General features: G+C 51.5%; 1 protein-coding gene across 2 annotated transcripts in view; it reads left to right on the plus strand.

The window, feature by feature from the left end:
- CSMD1 (CUB and Sushi multiple domains 1) overlaps positions 1-20,503 on the plus strand; it is a 2,062,046-nt gene that overhangs the window by 1,874,871 nt on the left and 166,672 nt on the right. For both annotated transcript variants that reach the window (XM_070047233.2, XM_070047234.2), the window contains exons 39-40: positions 3,360-3,429; positions 12,847-12,963. In XM_070047233.2, coding sequence (XP_069903334.2) covers positions 3,360-3,429; positions 12,847-12,963 — 187 coding nt within the window. The remainder of the gene's footprint in view (positions 1-3,359; positions 3,430-12,846; positions 12,964-20,503) is intronic.

The raw sequence follows: 20,503 nt of genomic DNA on the forward strand, positions 1-20,503 counted from the left end.
CGTTTGTAAATTAATGCCGAACAACATTGGTCATATTCTGTTGTTTATTTTCTGGTCTAACCACAGGTAAGCTCCCTCCCACAGTAATTTCTATCTATCACTGAGCATAATTCTTGCATCACACTCTCTGGCAGCCATAAAAATTGAGAATCTAAGCATTTCTCTTCCCACGTCCAGGAGTAATGGTCAGGCCTGCTGATGTCTCTGGTATTCAATTAGTTCAGGTAACAGAGTGCATTGTTTCCACGTTTATTACAGTGTGGAAGGTGAGCGTTATTCAAGGGCATTTCTGTCGTTGCATTTTGTAAATGACTTCAATACAACAGCGTGGGCGAGCATCAGAAAAGAATGGTGCCAGTGCAGCAGGGAGGGACCCCATTGCGTAGAGCGAGATTTCTGCATGTGTGCCGGGGGAACCTCTCCTAGAGCTCAGGCACGTAGCCCCAGCAGCAGCCGCCAGCACCAAGTGCGCCTGACTGCTATGCCAGGTGCTTCCTGTGCCCAGTCTCACGCTGCTCCCCACCAGCCATCCAGTGCGAGCCTTGAGCTTAGAGCAAACATCTGCCAAGTATCCAGCACGTTGAGTACACAGACTGTCTGCTATTCTTAGACACAAATATCAATAGTAAAGACACCTTCGGCAAGCAAGCGTGCACCCACGCTGTGTGGGACTCAGTGGGCACTGCGCTCACTGCCTGGACTTTGCGAGACTTTGGATGGGCGTCATGCAGGGACTTGAAGAAGTCCTTGGGAAAATGGAAGTAGAGCCTAAGTTCATTTTGGTGCAAGAACACAAGATCGCTGAGACCCACGGATGGTTTTCCCGTGACCCTTCTGAAGGACCACCACAGAAGTGGATTCTCTGCAGTGGGCACTGCTGGGGGAGCTTTGTGGGGGTCCTGACTACACAGCCCCCCTGCCACAGCACACTCAGGTCCTTTGTTGATTCTCTCAGAGAAGGATTTCCTGCTCCCCCTGAAAATGCCCACAGGACAGAGAATCATGCGTCCCGTGTCAAGGTGCCATCCAGCCATGAGTCCATGCGGACATGCCACTGTGCCTGTCTGTGCCATTCTGACAGCATGCAAACATCATGCTTTCTGTTACCCCCGATGCCCACACTTTAATACATCTCTCATCATGGATGTTCGTCTTTTACCTATCGATGATACGACTTTGCAGTTTCTGGTAGCATTCTTCTTTCTTGAAGATTTATTTATTTATTTGAAAGGCAGATTTACAGAGAGAGGGAGAGGCAAAGAGAGAGGTCTTCCATCAGCTTGTTTACTCACCCAAATGCCCACAACCACCAGGGCTGGGCCAGACCCAAGCCAGAACCCTGAAACTCCATGTGGGTCTCCCACATGGACGACATGGGCCAAAGCACTCTTCTGCCTTCCTAGGAGCGTTAGTGGAGACTGGATCCTGGGAGTGAAGCAGCCTGGGTCTGAACTGGTGGCCCCTACATAGGATGCTGGGGCTGCAGGCGGCAGCCCAATCCACTGTGCCACAGTGCTGGCCCAAGCGCTCCCTTGTAAAAGCACTATTTTCTGCAGAGAAGAAACCAGAAAGAATTTTTTGGTGAAGGGATTTCTTCTAAGGAATTACTGACCTGCCTGGAGATGGAGACCCGTGGACCCCCTGCTGCTCAGCCCAGCAGGCAGCTCCCAAGCTCTGCCCTTCACACGCAAGCCGGGTGCTCTCTTCTTACAGATGGCATCAAGCCCCAGCCTGCAAGCAGCTCTGTCACTCACTTGAGCACAGGACTCAGGACTCTTTTTAAAGGCTAACAGCTCTCCCTTCTATGACACACTGGAAAGACAGCATGCCTGTACTTAAATTGGAGTTACTGCTGGGAGGAGCTGTTGCTTGCTCGGTGTACTGGGAAGATCTCTACACACGCCTGTCTGGGAGGATCCATGGCAGTGCCCTGACAACACGAGCCACACGTGTAACCTGAGAATTTGTGTGATTCCTGATAATGATTTCCGTCTTCTCCAGACGAGTTTTTGTGTTCTCTTGACAGATGAAAAAGAAAACGCCCACTTGGGGAAAAACTAGTCAGTAAGTGCACAGAACCTGTCTTGGTTCTGATCCATTCCAAAATTTGACGCATCTGAGATGTTTATATAAAACTCAGTAGCTTAGATTGGTCACAAATGACTATCTTATTGGCAGTCTTCAATAAATGCCCTTTGTGTTTATCCATACTTCACACAGAAGTTTATTAAAGAAAATTTAATGGATTAATGAATGAATATGAACTTTGGCAGCAAGAACCTTGCCCAGCTGTCTTCTTAACAGATAAACACTGTCTCTCCTCACTGGAACCGCATTTTAAAATGCCAAGAAGTATGACAGCATTAGTTTTGTGGCAGATGAATTGACCATGAAATGTTTCTAAGCTCAGGAAATCGGTTTGCCGTCGATAACCTCTTTAGTGCAAATTCTTTTTGATGCATTCCCAGTTTTGCTGGGATTACTTAACATGAGTTAAAGGTTGTTTTTCAGCCGCCTGCATGCCAATTGCAGGTGGCAAATAGAGACTTATGAGATGAATAAGAATAAGAGAGAAGGCTACCTTGTCATAACGAGAAAAAATTACAAATGGACTGCACCACTGAGTCCCGAGATTAGCCTCTCCTTAATTGTAAGAGAGGCGTTAGCATCAGTGGTCTGAGTTTCACCCTCTGCTGTTTGATTGGCACAAGACAGAGACTAAAATATTTTTGAAAGTGGAAAGCTTCGTATATTCAAAGGATAAAGAGATTCTGGGTGATGAGGATTAATTTCCTTGCCACAGTGTACTTTTCACAGCCAGTGAGGCTGTGGGGTGACGAAGGGGAGGTTCGGGCTCCTCTTCCCGCCCTACAAGCAGGATGGGCCCCAGTTCTTCCTGGGCCAGGGGTGATCCGGCAGCCCCCATCAGGCAGCCACTCATGGACCTCTCCACACACAGACCCTTACCTGCCCGGCTTGGATTCTTCCCAGCAAAACCTGGTCTTACCTAAGCACTTAAGTCTCTCAGACCGAAAGCTTTACATTGTAATGATGAGGAATAAAGACATACTTTTCCCAATTCAGTGAATCTCTTTCAAGTATTAACAAAGGAACCTGGCAGAAATGTCATCCATTTAAAGAGACATTGCAAGATTCTGTTTTAAGTGGAAAATATATAGTGATGAAGGATTTTTGTGATACATTAAAATAATCATTGTAAATAGGTTGTGTATTTTAATTTTTATATTTGTACTTAAAAAAGACAAGACAGAAAAGGAGGCACAGATACTCTCACAGACACTGAATCCCCAAGCCCTCGATTCTCAGTTATGTGAGGTTTATTTCCTATCTCTTAACAGGGCCGCTCTCACATTTCCTGTATGCCGGGAACTGTCCGTCGCTGGAACTACCCCTCACCGCTCTGCATCGGTAGGAACACGGCTTTTGAAACCAGGTTACACACAAACTCTAAAGAATGGTGCTTGCTCCACTCCGTAGCTGCAAAGGATGTACTTAGGATTTGCTTTCACAACACTTGTAACATAGCAATAGTACAGCAGGTAGTATTGCAGGTGTAGTACTAGGACAGCAGTCCCTGGTGCAGGTGTAGTACTAGGAGAGCAGTCCCTGGTGCAGGTGTAGTAGTAGGAGAGCAGTCCCTGGTGCAGGTGTAGTACTAGGAGAGCAGTCCCTGGTGCAGGTGTAGCACTAGGACAGCAGTCCCTGGTACAGGTGTAGTACTAGGACAGCAGTCCCTGGTGCAGGTGTAGTACTAGGAGAGCAGTCCCTGGTGCAGGTGTAGTAGTAGGACAGCAGTCCCTGGTGCAGGTGTAGTACTAGGACAGCAGTCCCTGGTACAGGTGTAGTACTAGGACAGCAGTCCCTGGTGCAGGTGTAGTACTAGGAGAGCAGTCCCTGGTACAGGTGTAGTACTAGGACAGCAGTCCCTGGTGCAGGTGTAGTACTAGGACAGCAGTCCCTGGTGCAGGTGTAGTACTAGGAGAGCAGTCCCTGGTGCAGGTGTAGTACTAGGACAGCAGTCCCTGGTGCAGGTGTAGTACTAGGACAGCAGTCCCTGGTACAGGTGTAGTACTAGGAGAGCAGTCCCTGGTGCAGGTGTAGTACTAGGACAGCAGTCCCTGGTGCAGGTGTAGTACTAGGACAGCAGTCCCTGGTGCAGGTGTAGTACTAGGACAGCAGTCCCTGGTGCAGGTGTAGTACTAGGACAGCAGTCCCTGGTGCAGGTGTAGTACTAGGACAGCAGTCCCTGGTGCAGGTGTAGTACTAGGACAGCAGTCCCTGGTACAGGTGTAGTACTAGGAGAGCAGTCCCTGGTACAGGTGTAGTAGTAGGACAGCAGTCCCTGGTACAGGTGTAGTACTAGGAGAGCAGTCCCTGGTACAGGTGTAGTACTAGGAGAGCAGTCCCTGGTGCAGGTGTAGTACTAGGACAGCAGTCCCTGGTGCAGGTGTAGTACTAGGAGAGCAGTCCCTGGTGCAGGTGTAGTACTAGGAGAGCAGTCCCTGGTGCAGGTGTAGTACTAGGACAGCAGTCCCTGGTGCAGGTGTAGTACTAGGAGAGCAGTCCCTGGTACAGGTGTAGTACTAGGACAGCAGTCCCTGGTACAGGTGTAGTACTAGGAGAGCAGTCCCTGGTGCAGGTGTAGTACTAGGAGAGCAGTCCCTGGTACAGGTGTAGTACTAGGAGAGCAGTCCCTGGTGCAGGTGTAGTACTAGGAGAGCAGTCCCTGGTACAGGTGTAGTACTAGGACAGCAGTCAATGGTGCAGGTGTAGTACTAGGAGAGCAGTCCCTGGTGCAGGTGTAGTACTAGGAGAGCAGTCCCTGGTGCAGGTGTAGTACTAGGACAGCAGTCCCTGGTGCAGGTGTAGTACTAGGACAGCAGTCCCTGGTGCAGGTGTAGTACTAGGACAGCAGTCCCTGGTGCAGGTGTAGTACTAGGACAGCAGTCCCTGGTGCAGGTGTAGTACTAGGACAGCAGTCCCTGGTACAGGTGTAGTACTAGGAGAGCAGTCCCTGGTGCAGGTGTAGTACTAGGAGAGCAGTCCCTGGTACAGGTGTAGTAGTAGGACAGCAGTCCCTGGTACAGGTGTAGTACTAGGACAGCAGTCCCTGGTGCAGGTGTAGTACTAGGAGAGCAGTCCCTGGTACAGGTGTAGTACTAGGACAGCAGTCGCTGGTGCAGGTGTAGTACTAGGAGAGCAGTCCCTGGTACAGGTGTAGTACTAGGACAGCAGTCAATGGTGCAGGTGTAGTACTAGGAGAGCAGTCCCTGGTGCAGGTGTAGTACTAGGACAGCAGTCCCTGGTACAGGTGTATTACTAGGAGAGCAGTCCCTGGTGCAGGTGTAGTACTAGGGCAGCAGTCCCTGGTACAGGTGTAGTACTAGGAGAGCAGTCCCTGGTGCAGGTGTAGTACTAGGAGAGCAGTCCCTGGTACAGGTGTAGTACTAGGACAGCAGTCCTTGGTACAGGTGTAGCACTAGGACAGCAGTCCCTGGTGCAGGTGTAGTACTAGGACAGCAGTCCCTGGTGCAGGTGTAGTACTAGGAGAGCAGTCCCTGGTACAGGTGTAGTACTAGGACAGCAGTCCCTGGTGCAGGTGTAGTACTAGGACAGCAGTCCCTGGTGCAGGTGTAGTACTAGGAGAGCAGTCCCTGGTGCAGGTGTAGTACTAGGACAGCAGTCCCTGGTGCAGGTGTAGTACTAGGAGAGCAGTCCCTGGTGCAGGTGTAGTACTAGGAGAGCAGTCCCTGGTGCAGGTGTAGTACTAGGACATCAGTCCCTGGTACAGGTGTAGTACTAGGACAGCAGTCCCTGGTGCAGGTATTGTAGTAGGACAGCAGTCCCTGGTACAGGTGTAGTACTAGGAGAGCAGTCCCTGGTGCAGGTGTAGTACTAGGACAGCAGTCCCTGGTGCAGGTGTAGTAGTAGGACAGCAGTCCCTGGTGCAGGTGTAGTACTAGGACAGCAGTCCCTGGTGCAGGTGTAGTACTAGGACAGCAGTCCCTGGTGCAGGTGTAGTACTAGGACAGCAGTCCCTGGTGCAGGTGTAGTAGTAGGACAGCAGTCCCTGGTACAGGTGTAGTACTAGGACAGCAGTCAGTACTACAGGTAGAGTACTAGGAGAGTAGTCCCTGGTGCAGGTGTAGTACTAGAAGAGCAGTCCCTGGTGCAGGTGTAGTAGTAGGACAGCAGTCCCTGGTACAGGTGTAGTACTAGGAGAGCAGTCCCTGGTACAGGTGTAGTACTAGGAGAGCAGTCCCTGGTGCAGGTGTAGTACTAGGACAGCAGTCCCTGGTGCAGGTGTAGTAGTAGGACAGCAGTCCCTGGTGCAGGTGTAGTAGTAGGACAGCAGTCCCTGGTGCAGGTGTAGTACTAGGAGAGCAGTCCCTGGTGCAGGTGTAGTACTAGGACAGCAGTCCCTGGTACAGGTGTAGTACTAGGACAGCAGTCCCTGGTACAGGTGTAGTACTAGGACAGCAGTCCCTGGTACAGGTGTAGTACTAGGAGAGCAGTCCCTGGTGCAGGTGTAGTACTAGGACAGCAGTCCCTGGTGCAGGTGTAGTAGTAGGACAGCAGTCCCTGGTGCAGGTGTAGTAGTAGGACAGCAGTCCCTGGTGCAGGTGTAGTACTAGGACAGCAGTCCCTGGTGCAGGTGTAGTACTAGGACAGCAGTCCCTGGTGCAGGTGTAGTACTAGGAGAGTAGTCCCTGGTGCAGGTGTAGTACTAGGAGAGCAGTCCCTGGTGCAGGTGTAGTAGTAGGACAGCAGTCCCTGGTACAGGTGTAGTACTAGGACAGCAGTCAGTACTACAGGTAGAGTACTAGGAGAGTAGTCCCTGGTGCAGGTGTAGTACTAGGAGAGCAGTCCCTGGTGCAGGTGTAGTACTAGGAGAGCAGTCCCTGGTGCAGGTGTAGTACTAGGAGAGCAGTCCCTGGTACAGGTGTAGTACTAGGAGAGCAGTCCCTGGTGCAGGTGTAGTACTAGGACAGCAGTCCCTGGTGCAGGTGTAGTAGTAGGACAGCAGTCCCTGGTGCAGGTGTAGTAGTAGGACAGCAGTCCCTGGTACAGGTGTAGTACTAGGACAGCAGTCCCTGGTGCAGGTGTAGTACTAGGACAGCAGTCCCTGGTACAGGTGTAGTACTAGGACAGCAGTCCCTGGTACAGGTGTAGTACTAGGACAGCAGTCCCTGGTACAGGTGTAGTACTAGGAGAGCAGTCCCTGGTGCAGGTGTAGTACTAGGACAGCAGTCCCTGGTACAGGTGTAGTACTAGGACAGCAGTCCCTGGTACAGGTGTAGTACTAGGAGAGCAGTCCCTGGTACAGGTGTAGTACTAGGACAGCAGTCCCTGGTACAGGTGTAGTACTAGGACAGCAGTCCCTGGTGCAGGTGTAGTACTAGGACAGCAGTCCCTGGTGCAGGTGTAGTACTAGGAGAGCATCACTGGTGCAGGTGTAGTACTAGGAGAGCAGTCCCTGGTGCAGGTGTAGTACTAGGACATCAGTCAGTACTATAGGTGACGTAGTGTATTCATGGTGTAGGTTCACAGGGCCCTGGTATGCATTTTCTCCCACTGCATGTGGCAAGGTGGTCTGGTGCAGGTTCCATGCTGAAATTGTCGTTGAAGCAGGACTCCGGTGTGTGAATGCATGGGATGGAGGGATGCAGCTGCTTCTTGATTCTGAGCTTGCAGTTCTGGGAAAATCTCGCTTCCAGAACCAACACTCAGACTGACAGGTCTGTGACTTACAGCTCTAGTGTGGTCTTCACGCGGGAGTCAGAGCAGCCACTGCCCGGAGAATCCGCCTGCCCTGTGGGGAGGGCACTCTCCACTCTCCATTTGACAAGGCGGACCCTTGCTCCGCTGCTCACAGCCTTGCAGCAGGGTGACCGGTGGGGGTTCAGGGTCTCTGGGCGTCATGGGAAGGGCACCTTTGTCTCTGTCACATTTGTCCCTAGAACACAAGGGCCTCGAAGACATGGCACCCTTTCTTCCCAACCCTGCCCATCACTGAGAGCATGGGACTGACCCAGCACTGACCCTGCACAACCATGGTCGATTCCTTAGCAAGGGGCAGCCCCCGCCAGGCCTCGCCTTCAGCGGCTGCCATCAGCATGCACCTTTCATGCCTAAAACAGCAGTCTGGAGTTAGCTTGGCTGCTCCCTCACTCCCCGGATCCCCCTGATTCCTCAGCCTGGTCCTGAAGACATCGCCGTGAGATTTCACTCCCCTGCCTCTGCCTGGAGCCCCTCACTACCCCGGTGCTGAAGCGACAGCTCCACAGATCCAGAGCTGCCCCACAGGAGCGAGCGCTGACACTGATGCCCAGCCCTCGGCTTCCCTCGCCATTCTTCCCCGCCACCCAGCCAGGACGCTGTCCTGGATTTGCCGCGTGGCTTGTCAGGATGGCACACAGGCCGCACCCCCGCGACTCAGCCGCCTCACGCTTGGCGTCCTTTCCCTCCCTCGTCCCCATGGAGTTGTGACCACCGTGTGGGAACCCAGCGTGCCCTGACTTCCTCCCGGTCCGGTGTGGTGCCTGCCCTATTAGAGCCTGAGGCAGCGGGAAAGACAGAAACTCCAGCCCTGCCTTTACTCAAAGCTGCTCTGTCCACATGTGCTTCAGCACAGAATTTTGTGTGTTACTCTAAATGCTTCCAGCCAATACTCAAATACTAGTGGAGTGTTCGAGTGCCCTCTTGAGTTAGGGCATCCGAGAGGAAGGCTTCACTGGTGCCCAGGGTCCTGCCCCAAACGCTGATGACCCACGCCTTCCCCGGGCTGCCTCCCCAGACTGCTGCACTTCTGCATGGAGTCTGCCCTCCCCATGACCCCAAGGGCTCTGACGACAGAGATGTGTGCCACTCGCTGCTGCACTGTCGGCTCAGCACGTAGCAGGCGCTTCTGAACTTGAACTCAAGAAGGACAGGAAGTGAAGGCTGCCAGAGAGCCTGGCTTGGGACACAGTCCCCAGGTCATGGCTGCTCCCTCCCCAGCCCCTCAGGGTCTCCCAGCACTACTTCTCCGCTCCCTCAAGCAGCCCTGTTTTGCTGGATGGGTTTCCAGAGAGAGTGTTTGGCCCCACAGGGACAAATGCGCATCATCTAAGGTGCCCGTGTATCCCCATGGTTATCCCGGACTCCTTTGTCGCAGGACACATGGCACGCGCGTTCCCACAGGGGAGCCGCTCATTTCTCTGTTCCGTGCTCTCCTGACAGCCGGATCTCCCCCGTCTCCAGCAAATCCTGGGTATGCAGGGGTTTTCGCTCACCCACAATCTGGCTATCTTGCGTGGGAGCGTGTGCAGGAGAAATTAAACGTCAGCAAGCCCGCAGAGCAAACGAAGCATCCGACCTCAGGACAGACCGAGCTGGGAAATGGTGCCTGCTTCCGCTCTGGTCACGCTGTGCTTGTCTCACGTGAAGAATGCCCCTTCCTGTCCAATAGCTGATTCTGTGGAAGTTCTCTCTGGTGAAACTCTCTCGACAAACCTGTCAGGCAGACACATGGAGTTCCTTGTGTGGAGGGTAAAGTCCCCGGCGTGGAGCTGACGCCGACAGAGGGAAGGGATGGCCGCGGCCTTCCTCTTCCACGGGTGTCTGTCTTGCTGGTGATTTTAATGAAGAGCTTTTCCTTAGGCGTGGCGGTTGAAATACTTTGCACTTAGGCAGTCCATTCCTCAGGTATCAGGCAAACAAAAACCATTAAGCAAATCTGCATCAGTAAGGAAATGTTTCCTGTGAACACGCCCAGTCACAAGGTATAGCTGACCCTGACTTTTATTGGCATGTCTCACATGTTAGCAAACATTGAGGCGCATCAACTTGAGAAATTTCCTACAGGATGCAGAGAAAGATTTCTCATTGGAAAACTCACACCCGCCCCATGATGAATGTCAGAGACCCGAGGGGAGAGTCGGATGCCCTTTGTAGCTGCTGGTTTCAGATTCATCCGTACCGGGGAAGGCGGGGATTAGAACTGCACAGAGACGATATCTCACCCGTTAGCTTCTGGAAGTCTCGTGTCCTGGTTTCTACAGGCAGAAGTCTCGTGTCCTGGTTTCTACAGGCAGAGGTGCCTTCCATGGAGCTGGGCAGGCATGGAGGCTCTGACTGTTTGAAGCATCACCACATCCCAGCATGATCACACAGTGTGCCAGGGCCCCGGGGCTACCCTGCACCATGGACTCTGATGCAGGCACAGCCTGTGCCCTTGAGCAAAAGCTCTGCACATTCTTACCAAAAACCCAGGAATCTGAATAAAACGTGATGGCCAGGTCCACCAGAGTCAAGGTCCTTCACTCTTCATCCGAGTACTCACCGTGACCTTGGGAACTGCTCTCTGCACACGCAGTGTACATGTGGAGGGCCCAGCCTGGGGGTGGTTGTGGACCAGAAGGTCCTGGGCCACAGGCTGTCTGTCAGGTGTGCTGGAGGAGAAGGGACAGGTGGAGCCACTCGGAAGGTTGAGCCGGTGCGATATGCAAGTCGGTGGTGTGGTCCTTGAGACAGCCACGCCCAGCGGTGGTGCACGTGTTTGGGGTGCCCATCCCTCGACTCCTAGTGCTCTAGCTGCACAGCAACAAGAGGACCCCGTGTAGTTGCCTGCAGAAAGTCAGGTGCTGGGCAGCTGATGGCTGTCCGTCAGACAGGAGGCGGGCCTATCTCCAGGCCCCTAGGTCGAACCCATCACATGACACCTGTGTGCGGGGCCTCTGTTAGCCAGTCCTGTGCAGACGCTGATGTGGGGCTGTCCCCAGGTTGACCCCATCACATGACACCTGTGTGCGGGGCCTCTGTTAGCCGGTCCTGTGCAGACGCTGTTGTGGGGCTGTCCCCAGGTTGACCCCATCACATGACACCTGTATGCGGGGCCTCTGTTAGCCAGTCCTGTGCAGATGCTGATGTGGGGCTGTCCCCAGGTTGACCCCATCACATGACACCTGTATGCGGGGCCTCTGTTAGCCGGTCCTGTGCAGACGCTGTTGTGGGGCTGTCCCCAGGTCGACCCCATCACATGACACCTGTGTGAAGGGCCTGTTAGCTGGTCGGGCCGTCCCCTGCACCCTGTGCTCCTCACTGCTTCATTTTACTTTGATAAAAATCATGCTGGAACACAAAAGACCTTTTTTTTTTTTTGAAATATCTTTATTGGGCATTTGTTTTCCTGTTTTCATCAAGTATCTGGCGTTTTTATACACGTCCTCCCTGTAGTTGGATGTACACTTCTACCCCCTGTGCTGGCTGTGCAAGCCCTGAAGGAACGGAACTTACCACAAGTGTGCTTCGATCCAGCCTGCAGATCCCCCAGTGTGTCCAGACTGGGGACCAAGGGGCCCCCCGGTGCCCCCTTCCAGCCCCTGCTGTGTTCCCCCGGGAGGCGCTTTGCGGCATCATAGCCCCAAGTGACTCCTAAGGCAGTGACGCCCCAAATGACCCCTGAGACAGTGACGCCCCAAGTAACCCTAAGGCTGTGATGCCCCAGGTAACCCTTAGGCTATGACACCCCAGGTAACCCTAAGGCTGTGACACCCCAAGTGACCCTAAGGCTATGATGCCCCAGGTAACCCTAAGGCAGTGACGCCCCAGGTAACCCTAAGGCTGTGACGCCCCAGGTAACCCTAAGGCTGTGACGCCCCAAGTGACCCTAAGGCTATGATGCCCCAGGTAACCCTAAGGCAGTGACGCCCCAGGTGACCTAAGGCTGTGATGCCCAATGACCCCTAAGGCTGTGACGCCCCAAGTGACCCCTAAGACTGTTACCCAGGAAGCTCCTGCAATCCTGACTCACCACAAAACCCTGCTTTAAGTTTTTATTCGTTTTTAATCTTGCGTAACATTTGAAATCCAGAATAGGATGCCCCGTCTTCAACAATTACCACAGTCACTAGATTTGAAACTTAGAGATTGCCTCACATTATATTTACCCTTGATGTGAAAAGCAAGTGGCTAACTGGATATTTTTAAAGGAAAGAGAATGAAAAAGGCCCCCCACAGGGGCCTTTGAGACTGGATTCCAAAGCCTACTTTGCCTGATAATGACATTGCAGAGTCTGAATAAAGTGGGTTCCTGTGGCCTCCTGATAAAAGCAGTTCTATTTGCCCTGTTACTGGGAATATAAGAAATCGCCCTTGTAATGCATCACAAAGGGTCCAAGCCTAGAATTTCATATGCTCCAACTTAAATCCCTGACATTTGTAATACAGTGAGCCAGGCTTCTTCCTGGGAGAGGGACTTGACTGTGGGTGACAGCGCAACGTGTGGTTTCCTGGGGAGACTGGCCTGCTGTTAGGTGTATCCTGAAACTGAAAACATGGGAGATGCAGACCTGGCTTCCGCAACCACACTGCTGACCAGGCTGGCTGGGACCGCAGGCACGTTACCCAGTCTCCCCAGAGCAGGGGTTCCTGGGTTAGACTGGCACCGTCACAGTGGCCCCTGCTGGGTTGTCTGGAGTGAGGTGGCCTGGTGCATGCGGTCAGCACAGCGGGCAGTACGTGGTTCCCTGATATCACCGCTTGGGAAATGGCCAAGAAATGGAAGAAATGCAGCTCTAAGTGGACTCCCCTGAACCGAGAGCCCCTGCGTACCAGCAGGTACTTCCGGAGAACCGACCTTCACTCTTCAGGAGTCCACGTGCAGGAGAGGGAGCCAGGCCCGTGGGTACCCGCGGTGCACTGCGCTGTAGCCCAGGCGGTCCTCAGGGGAGGAACGCAGTCCCTGAGACACTGGCTTGCTTTGCATGGCCCTAGAGGAGGCTGGTGCAGAGGCTGCCTGGAGAGCGCGAGAGCCACAGCGCTGACGGCCTTGTCCCTTTACAGCCACCTGCGGAGGGACCTTGCACAGCACCGGCGGAGTGGTCCTGAGCCCCGGCTTCCCAGGCGCTTACCCCAACAACCTGGACTGCACTTGGAAGATCGCCCTGCCCGTCGGCTATGGTGAGTGGGGGCACTACAGTGAGTGGAGGTGCTACGGTGAGTGGAGGCGCCTCTCACCCCACAGGCTCCACCTGCCTGGTGCTGTCCTGGACAGAGTGAAGCTGAAGTGTTGACAGAGTGGTGTCTTTAATTGAAAATGGCTTACAGATTTAAATAAGGCTTTGGCAGAATAATTTTGAGAACCTAGAGAGTTATTTGAAAAATCAATTCAGCCATGCAACTCTTCAAGGCAAATTAAATTAGCCGAATGAAGATAGAGGAGCACATAAAGTGCGAAATGTGGCATTCCTAATTCAATTATCAATTGCTTTATTGCTAATGCCGCCTTTTCTCATCTATCTCTGAAACTCAGTAATGGTTATTGTTTCTTTTGGTAAAAGTTTTGAAGTCTCCTTTTCATGTTGTGACATATTTTTAATTGGACGTAAGACATATATTTGGACTGTATTATATATTATTGACTATGGTTTTATGATTTTTTTACATTTAGTTATTAACTTTCCTTTGCTTTGCCTTAAATAATTCATGATTTTAATTGCTCAGTCCTCTGAAACCTCATCCTGGCCTTTTGCAGTGACATTCTGATTCTTCGCCCCACGTCCCCATCTTCCTCCTGGTTTTGTGTTTTAGTTCATGTGCTTGGTGGATTGCGCTGGAGCACACGCTGCAGGTGTGCCAGGTTAGGTGCCCAGGGAGGGCCCAGGACAGAGGGACTGAGTGTTCAGATCTGAATAAGCACCGGGACTTGTGTGTGAACGTGGGCATTGGTGCAAGTCACTGCCCTGGATGCAGATCATAGATTTTTTTTTAAGTTTCACAGTGTCTGCCTCTGGAAACTGTGCCCAGGGAACCCAAACCTGACAGGGGTCCTGGGACGTTGCCTGTTGTGACTTCCCAGGAAAGGGCCCCGGTTTCTGTGGGACTCAGGGCACGGGCAGGTGCTCCTGCCGATTCACAGTCAGTGTCTCCTGGGAGCCGCCCTGCCATGGTGGAACGCACGGTGCAATGTGCTTCCTCCCAGAGGTGAGGGGAGGCACACGCGGGGTCAGAGTCTGCACAGGTAACAGCCAGGTGCGTTTCAGCAGTGCCTGCTGCTGAGTGTGCCCCTGGTGCACCGCAGGCCTGCTGCATCCCCTGGATTTCCTCTTGTGTGTGTGAGTGTTGTGTGTGGGAATGAGCACGTGTAGGGTAAGGTAGGGGACTGTGTGTAAGGATGTCACTGTGTGTGTAAGTACATGTAGAGAGTACATGTGTGTGACTGTGCATCTAAATGTGTTACTGTGTGTGTAAGTACACATAGAGGGTACATGTGTGTGACTGCATATAAATGCATTACTGAGTGTGTAAGTACATGTAGAGGGTACATGTGTATGACTATGGATGTAAGGATGTTACTGTGTAAGTACATGTAGAGTGGGTACATGTGTGTGACTGTGTGTGTGAGGATGTTACTGTATAAACATTATGTAGAGTAGGTACATGTGTGTGATTCATGTAAGTGTGTTACTGTATGTGTATATGTAGAGTGGGTACATGTGTGTGACTATATAAGTGTGTCACTATGTAATATGTAGAATGGGTACATGTGTGTGACTGTGTATGTGAGGATGTTACTGTATAAACACATGTAGAGTAGGTACATGTGTGTGATTCATGTAAGTGTTACTGTATAAATATTATGTAGAGTAGGTACATGTGTGTGATTCATGTAAGTGTGTTACTGTATAAACATTATGTAGAGTGGGTACATGTGTGAGACTGCATGTAAGTGTGTTACTGTATGTGTATATGTAGAGTGAGTACATGAGTGTGACTGTGTATGTAAGTGTGCTACTATGTGTAACTACATGTAAAGTGGTTAAATGTGTGTAACTTTGTATATGTAAGTGTGTTACTGTGTGTGTGCATGTAGAGTGACTAGATAGTTGTGTGTTACTGCATATGTAAGTATGTGACTGTGTGTGGTGAAGTGATTGGGTAGATGTGTGTGGCTGTATGTAAGTATGTTTGTGAGTGTGTGTAGGGTGACTGGATACATGTGTGACTTTGTATATGTACATGTGTTACTATATGTGAGTATATGTAGAGTGGGTGTGTGTGTATGTAAGCATGTTTGTGTGAATGTGTGTAGGGTGACTGGGTACATGTAAGTGACTGTATGTATTTAAGTGTATTATTGAGTGTTTTAGTGTATATGGGTTCATGTGTGTGTGACTGTAAGCATGTTACTGTGCGTGTATGAATGTGTGTAGGGTGACTGGGTACCTGTATGTGACTGTGTGTATATAAGTGTATTACTGTGTGTGTGAGAGTATATGGATATGTTTGTGACTGTAAGTGTGTTACTGTGTGTATGAATGTGTGTAGGGCGACTGGGTACATGTATGTGACTTCATGTTTGTAAGTATATTGCTGTGTGTGTATATGGGTACATGTGTATGTGTATGTCTGTAAGCATGTTACTGTGTGTGTATGGCGACAGGATACATGTGTGTGACTGTATGTATGTGAGTGAGTATGTGTGTAGGATGGTTTACCACCTAACCTCTCTCTGAGGTGTGAGATATGTTAAATAATTGTTTTATAAAAATATTTATTTGTTTATCTGAAAGGCAGAGTTATAGAGAAAGAGGAGGGGAGGGGAGAGAAAAAGAGAGAGATTCTTCCATCTGCTGGTTCACTCCCCAAATGGCCACAATGGCTGGGACTGGGCCAGGCCAAAGCCAGGAGCCCAGAACTCCATCAGGGTCTCCCACATGGGTGGCAGGAGGCCAGGCACTTGGCCATCTTCCGGTGCTTCCCTAGGCCCATTAGCAGGGAGCTGCATCAGCAGTGGGGCAGCTGGGACACGGATTTGCCATATGGGGAGCCAGCTCACGGGTAGTGGCTTTCCCCACCATGCCGCAATGCCTGCCCCAGTGAGAATATTTTTTCGGTATCACAGAATATTTTTGTAAGGCAACAGACGTGGGGAAATGTGCTTACTTAAGACCCCAAGAGGAAATGGATTCTCTCTGCTTCCACTCGGAACACTGCAGCAGGGAAGAGGATGGCTCGGGCCAGGGCGGGTGGGTCGGTGTGGATGCCTGGGTCCAGGTGCCCCTGGCTAAGGCAGGCCCCGAGTCCTGCCCTCTCACAGACTAGCTGCAGACGGAACGCGTCTCCCACGCCCAGAAAGGTGCTCCCACTCTTCAGCAGAAGAGAGGCACAGGATTTCTGTCAGCTCTTTCAGAGAACTTAGTTAGGATAATAAAAAAGCTTCTCCAAAAGCTGTCGAGATCCTGAGATGTGGGCAAAACGGAAGTTGAGGTAGAAGATTACTGACCATGAAAGAGCACATGTGATGCTCACACCGCCAAGCGAGTCACAAAGCAAACCCTGCTGTTCTCCCAGGCCTTTTCAGCTGCCGTTGTCTTCCGCACAGGCTCGGGGTACCTGAGGGAACCTGGCTGTTCCCCCCCATCAGCTTTGTAGCCGGCTTGCTCAGGCTTTGTGGGATGGCAGGAATGACTTCAGTGCCCAGCAGCCGGAGCAAACTCAGACAGTGAGATGGTGTCGCCTTCCTTGAGGAAGAATAGCGTTGCTGTTCTCTCTCCTGGAGGGTGCGATCGGGTGTTCTGAGTCCTTATGTACAACCAGATGCCCGGGGCTGCCTGACAGATGGTCCCACCTGGGAGTTACACAGCTGCCTCCCTCCCCTGGCCACAACGCTTGAGGACACAGGCGGAGGTGCCCAGTCACCTGGCCACTCTGTAACGACCTCCTGTTCCGCTGCTGCAGCGTTTGTTCTTGTGAGCACTGTTCTCTGCCTGCTCCTGGGTGGGCAGTGACGCTGTCTCTTCACCTGGCCAGGACTCTGCCCCAGGACCTGGAGAGGGGCAGTCGGTGCTGCACCTGCTCACAGTCTGGGTCGGAGTAGAATCGTAGCTCCACAGCTTACTGGCCATGTGAGCTTGCACAAGTCACCAAACTGCATCTTAAAAATGAACACACTAGGGGCCAGCCCTGTGGCGTAGCGGGTGAAGCCACCACCTGCAGTGCTGACATCCCATATGGACGCTGGTATCCCAAGTGGTTCGTGTCCCAGCTGCTCTACTTCTGATCCAGCTCTCTGCTAATGGCCTTGGAAAATGGTGTAGGTGGCCCAAGTTCTTGGGCCCCTTCACCCACACGGGAGGCCTGGAAGAAGCTCATGGCTTCTGGCTTCAGATCAGCCCAGCTCTGGCCATATGGGGAGTGAGCCAGGGGAGGGAAGACTCTTTCTCTCTATCTGTCTCTGCCTCTGCCTCTCTGTAACTCTGCCTTTCAATTAAAATAAATAAATTTGAAAAATGAATACAGTAAAATATCAATCTCACAGGGCAGTTTGGAAGTAATGCAGATCCCTGGCCTAAGAAGGCATTCTGTAAGAGTTAACAGTTTGCAGTAGCTAAATCAAATTCTCCTTTTTTTTTGACAGGCAGAGTGGACAGTAAGAGAGAGAGACAGAGAGAAAGGTCTTCCTTTGCCGTTGGTTCACCCTCCAATGGCCGCTGCGGCCGGCGCGCTGTGGCTGGCGCACTGTGCTGTTCTGATGGCAGGAGCCAGGTGCTTCTCCTGGTCTCCCATGGGGTGCAGGGCCCAAGTTCTTGGGCCATCCTCCACTGCACTCCCTGGCCACAGCAGAGAGCTGGCCTGGAAGAGGGGTAACTGGGACAGAATCCGGCGCCCCAACCGGGACTAGAACCCGGTGTGCCGGCGCCGCTAGGTGGAGGATTAGCCTAGTGAGCCGCGGCGCCGGCATCTCCCACGTTTTCATGTCCTTTTCTTCCTTTTCCCAGACCTGGCTTGCTGTCTTGTGTTGCTTTAGCAGAGCTCTGTAAATTTGTCCACTTCCTTGAGAATGTATGATAGCACACTTAACAGATTGCAAACAGGTTTTACTATTATTATTATTTGGTTGCTTTAACTTGACCCTCCGGAGTTAAAACTGCTGTGCTAAGCTTGCCCTCAGTGCTGTCCAGAGCCATCATGCTTTGGGACCCCCTCGTAACTTAGCTATGACGCAGAAGGTTCTTTCACACGTTTGCTAAGCCCCGTGATGACGAGCATTTGCCATACCTCACGGCACACAGGAGATGGAGAGTAGAGCGGTTAATACCTGTCGCTCCCCCTCTTCGTGGAGGAACGACACAGGACCCTGCGCTGTTCTTTCGTCTGCTCGGCCCTCCCCGGGTTTGCTGCTGGTTCTTCCCGGGTTGGCTACTATCCCTTCCACCTCCGTGGAAGGGCAGTTCCCCCTGGCCACATTCCCCACTTCCGCAGGGGAGCGGCACCCCGCCGGCCGGCTCTTTCGGGGGCTGCACAGGTGTTCCCCTTAGATGTTCCCCTTAGATGTTCCTGGTGCATGCCGTCTCTCTCCTCCTTTATAGTCCTCCTCCGCCAATCCCAACTCGGCTGCCCACACGCCGAGTACGCTGCTCTCCTCCAATCAGGAGCGAGTCCTACAGTTTATTGGCTGAACTGGAGGCAGCTGTGTAGAAGCTGTTTTCTTCCCTCCCAGCGCCATATTGTGGGAGAGCAGATGCATAGAATAAGTCTTAATTCCAGTAACTCAGTCTAGTCCGGATTGCTCCCCACAAATACCCACCAGTTCTGCCGCCCGGGAAGGAGGGTTTGACTGTGAAGTCATGTTGCTTTCCTCTTTAAAACTTTACTCAAGCCCGAAGGCAAATCCTTTTCGCAGGGGCTCAACCACGCTTCATTTTCAAAACGCACCTGCAGCCGCCTGGGAATGTGCTGTGCAAATTCCACCGAAGATAGGCATTCCGATTAGCTTCTGGTGGTAATGATGTATTTTTAAACTATTATTTGAGATAAACGAATAGATGACTGGGTTATGCTTGTTTTAATCCCTTCATTTGGGCTTTGTGATGTCAGACTGGACACGATTTGCTGAAAATGAGAGTGCCGAATAATTCTACCTTAAACCAGATTAGAGGTGGGCCCTGTCTATTTCCTGATATGTTGCAGGTGGCTTGATATGTGGCTGTACATTTTATCCTGCTTAAAATGGTAATTTTGTTCACAATATTATAATTGTCACAGTTCCATCCCCATTTGAGGTTTAATTCCACATCATCAGAGAGCCACTGTCACTGTTTGCAGCACTCCTGGGTCCTAGTCTGTCTGCCACATTCTTACCCCTTGGTCCACTTGCTGTCTTTCCTCTATTTTGTGGCCATGTCTTTCCATGCAGCTCTTATGTGTCTGGAGAAATACACCTAATGTCTGCACGTGCATGTCTGAAAGAGCAGTTTGCTTTCCATTTTGTTGTAATTTTGGACGTAAATAGAAATGTCAGGGTCTCCACAGGTCATCTGAGCTGCTCTTGTGTGAGTTTCTTTCCTCCACGGGTAGTGACAAGTGGAACTGGGCGCCTGGTGGGTTTAGTGTCCTTGAAAATGGTCACAATCACACATATGCATACACATGGATATACATGCACACACATATAATATAATTTAAGAATTAATAGGAAAACTTTCTTTTTAAGTTGACTTGTCAGCCGGGCTACAGCAGGTAACTGTGTTTTCAGTTCAGCAGGGGTGAGAGCCGGTCGGGTGGTGGGGTGAGTGGTCAGCTGCCAAGCAGTTCGGTGTACAGAAGGCGCTTCAGAGCTGAGGGCCCAGGAGCCACTAGCCCACCCCCCAGACCTCCTACCTGCTCTTTCCCTCTCTTCCTTTCCTCCACTTTTTTCAACTACTGAATTTCTTGTGACCCAAAATATTTCCTGGATTTCAGAAAGAAAGAAAAAAGATCAGTTCGTTGCTGACTTTTCAACAAAGAGCAGTTCTTGTATTGGGCATTTTCATGTATTTATAAAAGTGTCTAAGTTGGTGAGTTACTTATCTTGGTTGCTTACCTTGATCACATACAGGTTCATGAAAAGTGTTCTTAAAAGGTGCTGTTTCAGGGGAAACAACTTGGAAACCCGTGTGTGGCTTTCTCCCAGTCCACATTTTACAGGCGCTCGTAGATCACATGACGCCACGCTGGCGAAGAGAGCTACAGAGCGGTGTATTAGCTTGCTTTTCATCGGTGAGGGAATATCCAAGGCAGCTGACTTTATAAAGAGGCTTATTTGGTTCCTGATTCTGGAGATGCGTGGTGGGTTTGCTCTGTGTTGGCAGAGTCCCGGGAGGCACAAGCGTCACCTGGGAGACAGGCAGTTTGCATGTCTCCGTGTGTTCCTGTGTGGCCCCTTATAAAGCCACCAGGGTTGACTTACATGCTGCACCCTAATCCCCTCCCCAAAGTCCAACCCTGAACACCTCGCACCCCCTCTGAGACCCTTCTTGGTGGGCTCTGAGGCCGAGCTTAACTTGTGGGCCTTTCTGGGTGGGATGGAGGGGCCACTCAGCAACCAACGAAAACCCAGACAGCACTGGGACTCCCTGGCCTGACTGACAAGTTCCCCGTGGGATGTGACTCTGGTCACCTTCCTAAAAAGCATCCCAAATCTTGTGGATTAAAGATTTTTTTTTGCTTTGCTTTTAGC

The sequence above is a fragment of the Oryctolagus cuniculus genome, chromosome 8, assembly GCF_051225735.1.
Source record: "Oryctolagus cuniculus isolate XC-2025 breed Fujian yellow rabbit chromosome 8, ASM5122573v1, whole genome shotgun sequence".
Taxonomy (NCBI): domain Eukaryota; kingdom Metazoa; phylum Chordata; class Mammalia; order Lagomorpha; family Leporidae; genus Oryctolagus; species Oryctolagus cuniculus.